At 38.6% G+C, this 17,136-nt stretch overlaps 1 protein-coding gene across 1 annotated transcript in view; it reads right to left on the reverse strand.

The window, feature by feature from the left end:
• The window catches only part of Ubxn7 (UBX domain protein 7), a 53,931-nt gene extending 37,303 nt beyond the window's left edge, over positions 1–16,628 (reverse strand). The window contains exon 1 of the mRNA XM_046457900.2: positions 16,478–16,628. Coding sequence (XP_046313856.1) covers positions 16,478–16,550 — 73 coding nt within the window. The 5' untranslated portion in view covers positions 16,551–16,628. The remainder of the gene's footprint in view (positions 1–16,477) is intronic.
• Between the last annotated feature and the right edge of the window lie 508 nt (positions 16,629–17,136).

Raw genomic sequence — 17,136 nt, forward strand, 5'->3', positions numbered from 1 at the left:
AAGTCCCCACAGGTACTACTGCTAAACACGCAAACACTTTAAATATATTCTTGATTTGGAAGCTTTTCAAGACCACATGTAAAATGTTATCATCCAACAACCCTTGTTAGGTATACCTGTCCCTATAAATGCACCCTCACCCCAGCATGGGTGAAACATTAAAATCTCAGCTTCATGAAGGGGAGTGATCTTTTAAATTCTTTTCCTTTGGAAGGTCCTGAACTTTGTTTCTTGTGCCCTATTTAGCTATAAAAAAGGAAATTCAAAATCATTCAATTTGGGCAGATTCCACCAAGGTGAAGGCTTGTATTAAAGCTACTATCTGCAATTCCAATTACACTTCATTTTGAGCCTCTTGCCAGCCCTTTAGCCTTGCTGTGAGAAATTGAAGTGCTGACTCTACTCCTGTACCTCTCATTTATTTTCAATTTACTACTACGAATATGGGTTTAGATCAAGTCCTTAACACTTCATACTTGATTACAACAGGATCCAAACTGATCATCATTCTATATTCCACCTTGCTGCCAACATGTATTCCAAAATAACAAGTATGGTTCTATCATCTACCTGCCACACACCCTGTTTTAAAATTCCTTAATGGTTCTCTCCTGACACTTACAGTATAAATTCCAAAGTCTTTATGATCTGGAAAGTGCTTTATGATGGGATCTCAGCTTATTTCTCTGGCATTGCCTTTCTTTTCTCTATCCTATACAATTTTACTATAGTCAAACTTAAGATACATGCTTGGAATGCCCTTTCCCCATTCAGGCCCATGCTGAGAAGCACCAGAAGTGTTACTTGTCAACGTATGTGCTAAAATACCTCCTGGTTCCCAACCCTACACTGTTGTGGTATATCAATGATGTACTGCTAAGCAATAAATGCTGGTTTACTTTCTGGTTTCTCTGACAAAGTAGAAGCTTCTTAAACACAAGGAATGGTTTTCTTGTGCTTGTATACCCAGCACCTAGCTTTATGTTTCTGCTTATGTATGATCAACGTCTAATTCACTTAGAGCTACTCATAGTGTTTTAGCTCGAGACATAATATACCAGTGTTAGGTGTGAGTCACGTCATGGGTAAGGGATAAAAAAAGTAGAAGAGAGCTTACTACCCCTTAGGGACCTCTACCCACCTAACACACTAGCACAGCTTAATAAAAGCAAGCCCCACTGTGTAGGATACGGCCTTGAGCTACTATGTAGCTTGGTCCACTATACTCGCCCAGAGTTTATTGAAATTTCACTTTCAATAAACCTTTGCTTTTACTTGCCAATGTCTCACTTCTCTCAAGTCTTTTTTCAGGATACCAAGAACCCGGGCCAGGACACCCTGGGGATCCCTGCTTATGCACTGGTAACGTAGGGGAAAGAGGAGCCAGAACCACTGGCAATCTTTCTATATCTTAAATTTTGTACTTAAATTTATATGCATATATTTTGTAAATATATTTATGATTTAAATTAAACTCATAAAGCAATATAGTTACATGAAAATAACAAATAGCAAACGGGCACTTGGGATAAATAGGCTTAAGACAAAATTTTCAGTAAAAGCATCACATACAAATTTTTAAGTGGTTATATCTCAAACGATGTAAAGACAAGTAAAAACAGCATGCTCCAAAAATTGTCAGGTGATACTGAATAGCTACAACTTTTCAGGTAAATGATAAAGTCATAAACCTAAGATGTAAATGAAAATAGAAAAAGAATACATTTATTTCATGAAACTTGAGTGGAAAAAAGCACCAATATACAATACTGTGCAATTTAATGTTAAATCAATAAATAACATATTACCCCCCAAAAAGCATCTAATCATTTCACTTTAGTCTTAGACATGTACATACTTAGGTTGTCCCAAAACCTTTGTTGGTACCACCTCACAACCACTAGGATGGTTACTCTCAAAGAAAACAAAGAGTGTGGGGGAGGTTGTAAAAAAAAAAAACAGAAACTTAGTATAATACTGTTGGGCTGTAAAATGGTACTATCATCATGAAAAACACTATGTCAGCACCTAAAAAAATTTTAAAGTAAAATTACCATATGTCTAAAGCTTTAATCTCTAAGGATACACCCCAAAGAACCAAAAGCAAGATCTCTCAAATATTTGTATTTTCTCCCCGCCCCCCCCTCCTCACCATTTTTATTTCTTTTTGATACCAGGGATTGAACCCAAGGATACTTACCCACTTAGCCACATCTCCATTTTGTATTTTGAGACAAGGTCTTGCTAAGTTACTGAGGGCCTCACTAAGTTGTGGAGACTGGCTTTGAACTTGCCATCCTCCTGCCTCTGCCTGCCAAACTGCTGGGATTACAAGAGAGCACCACCTTGTATATCCACTTTCAAGCACCATTATTCATAGTAGCTAAAACATGGAAGCAACCCAACTGTCCACTGACAGATGAATGGATAAGGAAAATGCAGTCTATACAATTCTGACATGCTACAACACAGATGAACTTTGAGGACATTATGCTAAGTGAAATAAGCAGTTGCACAAAGACAAATACTGATTCCATTTATGTGAGGTACTTAAGAGTAGTCAAAATTAGAGAGACAAGAAGTAGAATGGCAGTTGCCAAGGGTTAGGGGAAGAGGGATGAAGAATGGAAATTTTTTGTTTAACTGAGTATTGAGTTTTAGTTTTACAACAGAAATAGTTATGGAGATAACTTCACATTGTTAATGTATTTAATACCACTGGAATTTACACTTAAAATGGTAAATTTTGTTGAGTATCTTGAATAGAAAACAAAAAAATTAAAAAAAAAAACATCATTTTTGGGGGGGAATTGAAGAAATACATTTAATTTGTTAAAAATATATTTGGGATGTCTTGAACTAGCTACAATCCCTTGTAGCTGATAGATGAATGGCTCTTTTCCTCTCCACTGTCTTTCCTTTTCCTTTTGATTCTTTTTTAATGGGGGTGGGAGATGTTGCTTGCTTTCCTTTCCTTACTTTATTTGCTGTGGGAACCTCTCTTTTTGCTTGCTTGTTTAAAGGCAAGGATTCTCTAGGTTGCCCGAGTGATCCCCCTGCCTCAGCCTGACTTGACATTCGGCTCTCCTTCCTTCTTCAAACAATAGTGGCACGACATGACATGTGACAGGATTGGAGAATTAGAATATTTTTCTCCTGGATAGCTATCAAACCTGTAGAAGGACATATTCGCGCATCCTGCAAAGGATGATCTCTAAAGGATCTTCAGGAAAAGACGGAATAGAATGACTTGAGTCCCAGAGACTCTTCCCAGGAGATGAAATCTCTTTTTCTTCCATTGTTTTCTTCTGGGATTAAAAACCCAAAGTTTAAATAAACAATAACAAACAATTATATATACATATATTTGGTCTTCTATCTCTTTTCTGGCATAAAATTTCTAAAGTTCTTGGAATCTTTGGTAATGAGGGTCTTTTGATATGCAACTGATCTGGCTAATGGCTGGCAGCCCCAAGGTAGCTTCAGGATGGGGGCTGCTTACCCCAAAGATCAAGGTGTGATAGAGGACTGAGAGTCCCATCAACCTCCAGGGAAGGAAGGACTGAAAGTTAAAATGATCCTCACTTATCAAGGACTTAATCACACATATGTAACGAAGTCTCCATTTAAAAAAAAAAAAAAAAAACAGAAGACAGGGTTCAGAGACTTTCTGCATAGCCAAATAAGTGAGATACTTGGAGGGTGGTGTACAGAGAGGGCTTAGAAGTTCCACTCCCATACCACTTCTTATGCATCTCTCTATCTGAACCCTTTGAAATAATCCTTTACTGGGAAAGGTAAATGTTTGCATTCTGTCAGCTGCTGGGACAAATTAATTCAATCAGAAAAGGGGGGCATATATATAGTCAGTCAAAAGCAAATAGGTAAAAACAACCTGGGCTTGCAACTGGCATCTAAAGAAGACAGGGCAGTCTTGGGGACTGAGCCTCAACTTGTGGAATCTAACACTGTCTCCAGGTATTTAAAGTGTCAGAACTGAATTAGAAGACAAGCCTGATGCAGGCAGCTATAAAACTGATTGCTTGCTGGTAAGGAGAAATCCTCACACTGTTCACAAAGAGGTCTTCTGTATTGACTACTGTGTGAGAACAGAGGAAAAACAAAAATACTAGACACATATTTGGGATCTCTTACATGTGGGCACATGTGATAATTTAAGCTACACAGAACCAAGGAGATTTTTCCTTCAAAAGTGTTCATATATTATTCAATTTGAGAAACTTTCTTCTCTTCTCTCTCCCTTAAACGTGAACGTGTCATTAGTCGACCAATAAATTCTGAAGTTTCACCTAATTAATACCACTCCTACCCAACCTCTTCTCTTTGCACATTGCTACAGTCTAACATCTATTTCAAGAACAGTCTTACACCTCCTTTCAAGAACTACTGCACCTAACTGCTCTTGGTCATACTCTTCACTGATATATTTTCTACACTACAAAATAACTAAAAGTTTGATTGTCTCCCCTACTTTAACAGTTCTACATTGCTAATTAGAAAAGTTAATCTCTCTTAAATTGCATACAAAATCTGACCTTTATTTACCTCTCCTATTTTATATCCCTCTGCTCTTAAGTCTATACTGTTTCCTCTAGCCACAACAGTCTACTTGAACTAGGTAGGTCCCTTGATAGTACTTCACAAAGCCATTAACTGCATGATTTGGATAGTGGTATCAGTCAAACCATTCCCCTCGTTTTTCCTGACAACATACAAAATACCCAGCTTTCTGTTAAGTTCTGGACTTTCCCCCACCTCCTCACCTCACCCTAAAGTAGGTACAGGAATGGGTATATACCTTCTTTTGGTGTCTTAATCTCTATTCTTGTCTCTGCTAGCTCTTCTATCTTACAAACTAAAAACTCACTGGACTGGCCAAAACCAAAAGTTCTCAAGTTGTAGTATGAACAAATTTACATTCTCATCTTCAGAAAACACTGTACAAAATGAAATCTCTTATCTGGGCACAATGGCAGAGATTATGCTTAGCTTTGTTTGAGACCCTGGGTTTGATCTCCAGGAAAAGAAGGAGGGAAGGTAGGGAGGGATGGAGGAGGGAGAAGGAAGAAGGAAAGAGAAATCTTAAAACAAAACCATAAACTTTCTGAGGAAAAAGAGTTCTAATATCCCGGGGCTGGGGTTGTGGTTCAGCGGTAGAGTGCTTGCCTAGCATGCACGAGGCACTGGGTTCGATCTTCAGCACCACATAAATGTAAAATAAAGATATTGTGTCTACCTAAAATTAAAAATAAATGAATATTTTAAAAAAAGAGTTCTAATATCTCATTAGTCAACCTATGTAAGGTAATTAAATACAAATTCTTAGGGGCAGACAGCACAATTTTGATAAGCAATCTCAAAATTTGTGTGCTTCCCATATCCTTACTCATAAAATGTAAGGCTTTGTTTCAGTGCTTTCCTAATGTTTTTAACGTCTCCAATTATACTATGTTGTACTTCTTAAATGCTAACCTAAAAGTTCAGTGTCTAGCCTGGTGAAGTAGCTCACAAAAAAAAAGCAATCTAGGAGGCTGGGGCAGGAGGATGACAAATTCAAGGCCAGCCTCAACAACTTAACAAGGCCCTAAGCAATTTAGTGAGACCCTGTCTCAAATAAAAAAAAAAAAAAAAAAAAGAGCTGGGAATGTGGCTCAGTGGTAAAGCACTTGGTTCAATCCCCAGTACCAAAAAAAAAAAAAAAAAAAAACGTTTAGGGACTACTGTACTCTGCCACTTTAATTTACTTAGCTTCTGAAAGTTAAAACATTTCTGAAAGTAGACTACTCTGGCTATCTGTTCTAGCAGAGAGATGAAGCATTAACATCTTCCTACCATGAACTCTTAAAACCAGTTTCTCATAGTATCTTCAGATTCTTAACTCTTTTAGATTACTGACTGGCTCATTTATACTATTTTGGCTCTTGTCTAAGTGCTCACACAGCACTAAAGCACCACAAAATGCACAAAGAACATGCTGATGGCACTGCTATAATAACATTTAATACTGTTTGCTCTCATTTTGAAATTTGTTGATAAAAAATTGAATAAAAACAACCAATGCATAAAAACTGTCACTGTCACCCTTTCTGCCACCCTCCTCCTACCTAAACTCCAATGCCAGTGCCATCGAAGTGAAATGATACCATGAAAATCAGGAACTTGTTAAGCTAATCTTCAGGCAAATTGACCTGTCAACCATTTGATCTATTTCAAAAGCCTTCCTTAACTGCCTATTTTTTTCTTCACTTTATTATGTTCCTTAAAATATTACCAATTAAGACATTAACTAGGATAAACGTTTTATTTAAAATACAAGCACTTATTGAAGAGTTAAAAATGTATCAATCAGGGCTGGGATTGTGGCTCAGCGGTAGAGCGCTCGCCTAGCACCAGCGGGACCCGGGTTCGATTCTCAGCACCACATAAAAATAAAGGCATTGTGTTGTGTCCACCTATACCTAAAAAATAAATTTAAAAAAAATGTATCAATCATTTCACTATGTGACTTAATCCAATCATACTGCTCCTTCCTAACAGCTAGTAATAATGAATTAGGGTTTGATATATAGAGAATATGGATTTGAAGAAGAAATTTAAATAGCTTAAAGTAGCTTTAGCATCTCAAGTGCCTTTGGAAGAGGTAATACCTAAATTAAGTGCCACAAAGGATTAACTTAGGGCATCAAAAAGACACTGAGTACCTAGCAGTTAAAACAACAAAATTTTGCTTCTATCCAGTCCTGTGCCTAGTAGTAATACCTTCTGAACACAGCTTAAAGAGTACAGTATAAGTATTAAAGAGCCTGGAAACTGCCTAGATAAACCTGAGTTTAAATCCTAGTTCTGTCTTTGACTAGCTATGTGACTTTGAGCAAATTACTAGTTTCTCTAGTCCTGAGATTCCTCAGTTATAAAATGGGTAATCACCAACTTCATAAAGAACTTGTAGAGATTAAGAAGAACTGATAATGAAAGAACCCAGCACAACTCTTAATTGACAAAGCATTAATAAGCTCGTAATAAATACAGACTGTCCAAGGTTATATGGTACACAAGCTACACCTAAACAACAAATGAAAAACATCAGGTATAAAATGTGAATATATACATGTAGCTTATGGAGCACCACATTTTGTCAGATAGTAAACAAAGTAAGATAGAGGAATTTTTTTATTTTTCTTACTCATCTGATGCTATGAACCTGTGTTTCATTCATGTTAAACACTCATTAAAAACACAAATAAACAACAACAACAAAAAACCCAGCTGGACACAGTGGCCCATGCTTATAATCTCAGCAACTGCACCCCTGAGCTCAACCCCTACTATTGGGGCGGAAGAGAGGGGAATATTAAAAAGTGAATGTTACGGATAAAATGATACATGAAAGGGATCTGAACCAAAGAAATCTGTATCAACTAAAGACCACTCCAGTATGACAGACTAAAACAGCAGAAAACTGGATAACAAGTAAAGGTCTGTAGAACCAAATATCAAAATAGAAGTTATTAAAAGAGGGATTCTCGGGGCTGGGATGTGGCTCAAGCCATAGCGTGCTCGCCTGGCATGCGTGCGGCCCGGGTTCGATCCTCAGCACCACATACAAACAAAGATGTTGTGTCTGCTGAAAACTAATAAATAAGTATTTAAAAAAATTAAAAAAAAAAAAAGAGGGATTCTCACAGGGAATGATTTTAAGATATTAAAAAAATAACAAAATTGCAACAAAATAACAATTGTGATATTTTAGGGCACAGAGTGTCAATACTCAGGGTCCAAAATTAAGATGAGGAGAGACCATTATGCCATCTTATGCATAATTCTCCTTTAACCATGTAATGCTAAAACCTATGCAATCCGCAGCACATCTTGAGAGATGAGAGATGGCTCTATCATATCTCTGTTGACAATCGGACAGAATTTTCATCTTTAAGAGATACTAAGAGTTGGGCTAGGGATGTGGCTCTGGGGTAGAACACTTGTCTATCATGCTCCAAGACTAGGGTTTGATCTTCCAACCTCAGTCTCCCTAAGAGCTGGGACTAAAGGCCATTAGACCCTGCTGAAGATTTTTTTTTTTTTTTTTTAAAGAAAACATATGCTAAGCTTTGGCAAGATTAAGGAAAGGCAGTGTTGGAAAAGAAGCTCATATAGCAAAGTATACCGTTTCTTAAAGAGAAACCATCTTATCATCTGGCATAATCAGTCATTCATAGTCTATCAGTTGTTGGGCATCTTAGTGTATTATTGTTTTAGAAACAGAAGAAAACCAAAATATAATTAAAGGCTCCAGTACAGTAGTTCTTAATGTCTAGAAGTCTTTTTTTTTTTTTTTAAGTTGTAGACATACACAATACCTTTATTTATTTTTATGTGGCACTGAGGATCGAACCCAGTGCCTCACATGTGCTAGGCAAGCGCTCTACCACTGGGCTACAACCGCAGCCCTGTCTAGAAGTCTTAAAGGCAAATTTTACCTATATACCCAAAGGTGATAATATTTGGGGGGTTGGGGAGGGTTGGAGATCAAACCCAGGGCCTTGCCAGGTGCTCTACCAATAAGTTATACTCTCTGTCCCAGTAATAACAATGTAATGGGTCAGTTATAAAGAATTTGGACCTCTGAGGCTTTGGTTCAATGGTAAAGCACTTGCCTAGCAAATATAAAGTCCTGAGTTTAATCCCTAGGAAAAAAAAAATAGAATGAAGAATTTAGATTTCTATTTTATCATTAAAGTACACATTTTAAGGAGAGCCTAATAAAGCAAGTTTGCAGACTTAAACTTGTGAAAATGAGCTTATTTTGAGTTCCCAATTTATAGGTAATAATAGCAGGACAGCTTAATTTCACTCAGTAATCTATAATCTATGGCAGGAATCCCACTATACTGTGAGTCATCACATGTATCTCTTTATTTATCCCTTAGTTTTCTTTCTTCCATCTATTTTAAGCTTACTAATGGTACCAAAAGGCATATTCAACTCAGCTTACGGCACACAATTTATGAGTGGCCATTTCCTTGCTGTTGTCTCCTTTACCCTTTTCTCTATTAATGGCTAGATACAGGAAACAGTCCCAAATCTATGATGTGGTCCCTGTCTCCAACACAGCTGCATGGAAGAGTCAAGAGACAGTATAGTCCAAACTTTAATAGTTCCTTATGCTTATTCACTACATTACTGTTAGTGTCAAAAGGAGGATGTCTCTGAACTACAATCAAGGAAGCAAAGTGTAGCAGTCACAGATTTATTTTTTTAAATTCCTTTATAGAAATGAAAGGGACACAAAGGAGTTACTTTCTTGTTCTGTATTTCCCAACAATAATAACAGAGTAAACTAAACTACCTACAAAGGAAAGGGAGTAATAACTGTGAGAAATATGTGGAAACCTTAACTTCATTGATCTTTAATTAGCAAGCTTTTAAGTTTTCAAGAATAGAAAAAAAAATTAATATATACACAAAACACTAAATTTATAAGTACAGGGAAATGACATGATCAAGTTAGGGGTTAGATTTAAAAAGCAAATATTCACTGGATCAAAAACAAACTACCTAGCAAGGGTTGTAGCTCAGTGGTAGCACATGTGCCTAGCATGTGTGAGGCAGTGGGATTCAATTCTTAGCACTGCGTATGAATAAATGAATAAAATAAAGATCCATCAATAACTAACAAAATATTTTTTAAAAAACTACAAAACTATTGAGATTGGGAAGTAGAAAATGCATAAGCCTGGGAACAAAGGCACAAAAGTTCTGGTCCCTGTTCTGCCATTACCTGGACCAGTGCTACCCAAAGAGTGGAGCTCCTCTCCCTGGTCTATGACAAAACAAAAAACAGAAATCCCAGTGGAAGTATTTGCAAACTTTGATAGCAATCTTATGGAGTAACTTTATGTCGGCTGAACCTAATAATTAAAAGTTGAAGACTGAAGGCTGGGGCCGTAGTTCAGTGGAGAGCGCTTGCCTCGCATGTGTGAGAGGCACAGGGTTCAATCCTCAGCACCACATAAAAATAAACAAATAAAATAAAGGCATGCTGTCCATCTACAACTACAAAAAAAATTTTTTTTTAAAGTTGAAAATTGAAAGATTTATAGATGGTAAGTTATCATATGAAAAAAATGCCCCAAAGCAATAGCTCTTAAGGAAATCCAAATTAAAACCACGAGATTCTATTATACACTTAATAAAATGGTTAAAAAAAAAAAAAAGAATACCCTAAGATACCAAGTGCTGGCAAGAATGCAGAACAACTGAAACTCTCCTACACTGCCCAGGGAATGCAAAATGGTATGGCTGACTCTGAAAAACAATTTGGCAGTTTCTTATTATGTATATATATAATTTATGTATTATTTCCACAAAACTAGCAATAATACAAGTGTGCTTAATTTGATGGATGGATAAAACAAAGTTAATATAACCATATAATAGCCAGGTATGGTGTTGCACACCTAAATCCAGAGATTCAGGAGGCTGAGGCAGGATGATTCCAAATTTCAAGGCTAGTCTCAGCAATTAAGCAAAGCCCTCAGTCACTTAGTGTGACAACTTAAAAAATAAAAAGAACTGGGGATGCAGCCCAGTGATGAAGTGCCTCTGGGTTCAATCCCCAGTACCAAATAAATAACCATAAAATGTTATACTATTCACCAATAATAGGAGAGAAACTACTGATACCACAAAATGTGAATGAATCTCAAATGAAATGTGCTAAGTGGAAGAAACCAGATTCAAAAGGTTACATCCTATGATTCCATTTAAGACATTCTAGAAAAAGAAAACATCAAACTAAAAACAATTTAGGTTATAGGTATGTGGCTCACTGGTTGAGCATCCCTGAGTTTTTGTTTTACCAAAAACAAAACAAATCTTATTTCTTTTTAGGAAGCCTGATATTTTTTCCCCCAGTACTAAGGATTGCACCCATTGAGCTACATCCCTAGCCTTTGTATTTTTTACCCTGGGACAGGATCTCACTAAGCTGTCCAGGCTAGCCTAACTTGCAATCCTACTGCCTCAGCCTCCTGAGTAGTTGGGATTATAGTTATGTCGCACTATATCTGACTAAGGAAATCTTTCTTGATCCCCCTCTTTTGTGTTCCCATATTAGCTCCTTACCATTCATTCACTGTATTACTATGTCTACTTATGTGTCTATATTCCCATTAACCTTTAAGCTTTTTGATCATAACACTATGTCTGACACTTGGTTGTAACCATGCCTGTCATATAATAGTCTACCAATAAATACTGAATGCTTAAGTAAGAATCTATTTACAGCTCAAAAACATTATCTCCCTAGGCATGGTGGCACATGCTGTAATCCCAGCAGCTTGGGAGACTGAAGTAGGAGTTTCGGGAGTTCAAAGCCAGCCTCAGCAATTTACAGAGGTGTTAAGCAATTCAGTAAGAACCTATCTCTGAATAAAATACAAAAAAGGGCTGGGGACATGGTTCAGTGGTTAAGTGCCCCTGAGTTTTATCCCTGGTACCAAAAAGAAAAATATTATCTCCCTTAACTTTTTTCTCAAACTTCATAATCACCTTTTGAAATGGTTCTTAAAATTCTAAGAGTTATCCTTTAAAACCTACAAAACTTGGGCTGGGGTTGTGGCTCAGCAGTAGAGTGCTTGCCTAGCATATGGAGGCACTGGATTCAATTCTCAGCACTGCATATAAATAAATGAATAAAATAAAGGTCCATCAACATCTAAAACAATTTTTTTATTTTAAAAAAATCTATAAGACGTCTGAACACCTTTACTGTTACAGAGAAGTCAAATCCATTTTAATATTAGCCCAAGAAAAACATACTAAACAGGAATGGAAATTGGCCACAAAGCCAAATACTACCCACAGTTTCTAATTTTTAAAAATCCATTCATTCATTTACTTTAGAAAAGGTTAAACTAAGGTCTCTTCTACAAATGAGATTCTGTAATTTCATGAAGTATATGAATGCCTACTATGTACAAAGCTCTATGAAATTTTATCCTATTAACATCTTATATTCTTCCTAGCCTCTACTTTCTATTCTCACATTTGTCTTACCTTCTGATTGTTAGTTATTTTTACCTCCAGCAATAAATAACAGTGTCTATGTATCCCTCATTCTCATTCCATTAATTATTCTGATTATACATTTTATATTTTGTATATGTAGGGCTGAATGTCAGCCCAATGTTGATGTTGAGAAATTGCCATGATTCAAAACACTTTTAAAAACTGCTCTTCTGGGCTGGGATTGTGGCTCAGCAGTACAGCGCTCCCTAGCACGAGCAAGGCCCTGGGTTCGATCCTCAGCACCACACAAAAATGAATAAATAAATTAAAGATATTGTGTCCAACTAAAACTAAAAAAAAAAAATATTTAAAAAAACTGTTCTTCTGAAACAGATCCAGCAGCATATTCTTTCTTCATGCTGTGAGAATTGATATGATTTCTGAAAACCAAATGACAATCATCCAAAGCCACATATAACGAATATCACTGGAGATCAAAGTGTGTAATATTGTTAAGATGTCATTTGACTACAAAGTAACAGCACCAGTTTTTGTATGTAGCTTTAGATAACTCTGAAGGCATCTAAGAATATCATTCCCTTTACCACTTGCTTATCAGTCTGATCTTTTATGGAAAAGTGTTTATGATATAATGTTAAGTGAAAAATTTCAGGATTCTATATTTTGAATACTATGAGCCACAATGAAAATAATAAGCATGGAAACCAGAATTGGAAGTCAGTGTGTAAAATACGTAATATTGCTATTGTGAGAATGAAAGATTAGGTTCTTCCCTTTTTCAAAATTATTTCATATTGTTATATATCTTTTATTTAAAAAAATCAGCTGTTACTTTATTATTCACCATATTATTATTATCATTACTATTTTTGACTGAGGATTGAACCCAAGGGTGCTTAACCACTGAGCAATATCCCCAGCCCCCACCCTTTTTTTAAATTTAGAGACAAGGTCTCAGTGAATTCGTAAGTGCCTCCTTAAATGCTGAGGCTGGCTTTGAACTTGGGATCCTCCTGCCTCAGTCTCTGGAGCTGCTGGGATTACAGGCATGGCCACAGCACCCCACCTCACCATATTATTTTATAGAGACTTGTTTCTATCTAGTGAGAAATAAGATTTATGAAAAATCTTTCAATTTTGCTTTCTATTAAAAAAAAAAAAAATCACAATTTTGAAGAACTCATTTGCTTTTACCAGAATACTGAACCTCAAAAAACCTTTTTGAAATTAGAGTATAAGCTCTTAAGGTCAGTCTAATTCATCCAGCAATAAATACCAATTCATTTTTATTAATGGTTCATATTTATTATTCATAAACACTACAATTTAAAACGTATGTAGGAGAACTGACCTTTTGGGAGAAAAATCTAAAATTCCTTTTTCTCTTTTTTCTTTTTGTAATAGGGACTGAACCCAGGGCAATTAACCACTGAGCCACATCCCCATCCCTTTTTAAATTTTGTGTCAGGGTCTCACTATGTTGCTTAGAACCGGACTAAGTTGCTGGCTTTGAACCTGAGATCCTCCTGCCTCAGCCTCACAAGTTACTGAGATTACAGGCATCCACACCGTGCCTACCCACAAAATTTTCTTCTTAAAATACAAGAAAAAGGTTCAGAGGGATTATATGTTATGTATATGTATTTTGAGATAGGGTCTTACTATGCTGCCCAGGCTGGCCTTCAATTTCAGTACTCAAGTGATCCTCCTGCCTCAGCCTTTCAAGTAGTTGGAACTAAGTTGTCCCTGCCCACCTTAATCATGTATTTCTAATGGTTAATCACTATGTTATAAAAACAATCCCAGGGCTGGGGATTAGCTCAGTGGTAGAGTGCTTGCCTCTTGCCTTGCACGCGTGAGGCCCTGGGTTCAATCCTCAGCACCACATAAAAATAAATAAGATATCACGTCCATCCACAACTTAAAAAAAAAGAATCCAAAAAATTATCAATAGAAATTCACAACACCACTAGAGATGCCGCTCAAAGGCAGAGCACACTTTTAGCATCCTAAGGTACTGGATTCAAACTCCCCACCCCCGAAAAAAAAGATATGTTCACCTTTGGAGGGCTGAGAGTGTAGATCTGAGTTAGAGCTGGTGCTTAGCATGTGTTGAGGCCCTGGTTTCAATTCCCATCAAAGAAAAGAAACAAATTCTCATCAAAAACAGTCTAGAAAATTTTCCCTTCTGTAGACTTTCAGATAACTACAGTCTACTGAAAGACTTCAACTTAACCCAGCAATACAAAGGCCAGTGGACAGGAAACAAGCTTGTAGACTTACAGACAGAAATAGAATCAAAGCAATTAAGTGAGTCTATTTTTCCCACCACACTTTAGTTTTTGTATGTTATCTTAAAAAAAATATTTCATAAGAAGAAATAATGTGGGATAAAACAATCTGAATTTCTGAAGGGTAGTATTTTGCATAAGAAACTGAAATTAGGGCTGAGGTTGTGGCTCAGCAGTATAGCACTTGCCTAGCACATGCAAGGCCCTGGGTTCCATCCTCAGCACCACATAAAAATAAATAAAGGTATTGTGTCCAACTACAACTAAAATATAAGTATTTTTTTTTAAAAAAGAAAGAAACTGAAATTAATAAATGGCATCTCAAACCATCTCCAGGAAATGTAAATAAAGAAGCTGGGCATGGTGGCACACGTCTGTAATCACCCTACTTAGAAGGAAAGAGGATAGAAAGTTCCAAGCCAGTCTGGACAACTGAGCAAGAACCTGACTCAAAAATAAAATTTAAAAGTGCTGAGGATGTAGTTCAGTGACACAGGGCTTAATTAATTTGCCAGGCCCTGGGTTCAATTCTACCCGTCCAATACCACACATAGAAGAAACAGATATTCCCTTCTCTATGTGATTCACTACAAAGATTGTTCTAAATAAACAACACAGCAATATTAATTATATAGAAAATAATTTTGTAGTTTTCTTCAGTAACAATGATTTGGTCAGACACTGGGAAATCTACATCTTAAATACAATAATCCAATTATAAGATTTCAAAATGTTGTGAGAAGTTATCATTTCACTCCTTGTCCCAATTTTACTTTGCCAACCTTCTTGTCATATTTCATGCTACAAGACAGATAACATATTATTGAATATATAGTTGCAGAGCAAAAATTAAAACTAGCTTTAATTACAAAACAGCAACTTGCATAGAACCTTACGGATAAAATAACGTACAATTTTACTTAACCAGATCTTGCATGTCAAATTCTAAGACCATTAACAGTGGAAATAGTCTCTATATTTAACAAATTACTACCAGAGAAGCATAGACTCTGTTAAGAGAGGGAACTAACATTCTGACCTCCTTCCGAAATGACAAACTAGAACGGCAAAATTAAACTCAGGCACATGGAGTACTCTTCTCTCAAATCACTCCACAGAGAACTTCATCATTTGCTCCGCCCTCTAATAACTCATGCAAAAAAAGTTCAGCACCATCAGAGAGAAACAAGACATAGAGAATTCATAGAATGGCTTAGGGCCTTTCCTCCAGGCGGTAAGAGGATCTGCGTGTGCCCTTCGCAGGGGTCCAAAGGGAAAGAAAAACCTAGGCCTAAGGTTTGCGGGGATACTGACACCCAGAAACAGATTTCTCTCAAAGAAGTTTCCGTCGCCATCCCTATTTTATCAGCAGGAGGCTGAGGCGCCATCGTCTCGGTCTTTATGACATATTTTATTATGGGGAGGTGGGAAACGCCACCCAGGATTTCTCCAGACCTTCCCTATTAAGCCTGGGGGGTTCCCCCTCTTTATTCTCTTAAAGCCTCAGTCCCTAAGGTACTCCTCAACACCCCCAGTTTCTGGCGGCTTGTCCCCCCGTGGATGTGTAAAGGCGATGCCGAACCCACCGGTCTCGCCGTTAAAACCGGAGGGCCGAACACGCCAGGGCCACCGCGAAGGCTCCGAGGGGCCCAGAAAGGGGAGGGCAGGCAAGGGACCGGGGTGAGAATGACCTGGCCAGGGGAAAAAGGCAGAAGGAGGGAAAGGATGCACTGCACCCCCTTGTCTGTGGGCTGCACACACAAGAGGTGATGAAGGAGAAGGAGGGCGGTGGCCCGGGTGCGGCCCCCCACTCCTCCCGCCCCCAGGTCCGCGGGCCGGCGGGGACCGGCGGGCTCGGCCCAACCCCCGGTCTGGGCTGGCAGGGGGCGTGGGGATCTCCCTCCAAATCGCTAGGAGCCCGAAAACGAGGAACTGGGGAGCGCGTGGGGGGGGGGGGGCTGTCGCCCGCCTGAACCCGAGACCCCGACGTCGTCGTCTCCTCTTGCTCAGGAGGGAGGACTCGAGCTATGGGTAAAGCCCGAGGGAGCAATGCACGAAGGTAAGTGGAAGCCAGGGTCAGCCCCGCCGCCCGCCCCGGACCCCACTCTCCACCTTCCGGTAACCGCGTCTCTTACCGGTGATGGCGGTGAACTGCTGAATTAACCCCTTCAGCGCCGAGGAAGCCGCGGAGCCCCCGTGGGCAGCCATCTTACCGCCGCCACCGCCGCCGCCGCCGCCGAACAACAACACAGACACACACGGACCGCCCTCCCCCACCTCGCCGCGCGGTTTGCGCAGGCTCACTGACCGCCCCCATGCTCCGCCCCTCTCGCCCCCGTCGCGACAGGCCCGCGCAGGCGCACTTTCCCCGCGCTGGAGCGCTTTCGGCTTTTGGGTTGGCTGCTGGGTTGCTGCCTGCTCGCCGCATCCTTTTGCAACATCTGGTGCCTTCCTCTCATTATCTCGGAGGCCAACCTTACAGACTCGGTGTTAATTCCCAGTTTTCAAAGGAAGCACCAGTTTCCGCAGGTAATAGATTTTTTGCGTCTCAGCTTCACCATCTTTACTAATGAACCCAACTGTCCGTAAAGATATACATGTATTTTTTTTTCCTTTTTTGCAACTCGCTGCACTCTGCTAAATTTCCTGCATCCCCCATCAAAATACAAATCTTATTTCCTCACCCTGAAACCACTCCCGTACTTGCTCTCCAACCTCAAAATTAATGGCTTTAGCCAAACCTCGTGCGGCGACCCATTCAGAAGTGAAACACCAGAACCCTTCATATCAAGAA

Source organism: Marmota monax, unplaced genomic scaffold (genome assembly GCF_021218885.2).
Source record: "Marmota monax isolate L192 unplaced genomic scaffold, Marmota_monax_Labrador192_F-V1.1 WCK01_AAM20220418_F8-fsc00052, whole genome shotgun sequence".
Lineage (NCBI taxonomy): Eukaryota > Metazoa > Chordata > Mammalia > Rodentia > Sciuridae > Marmota > Marmota monax.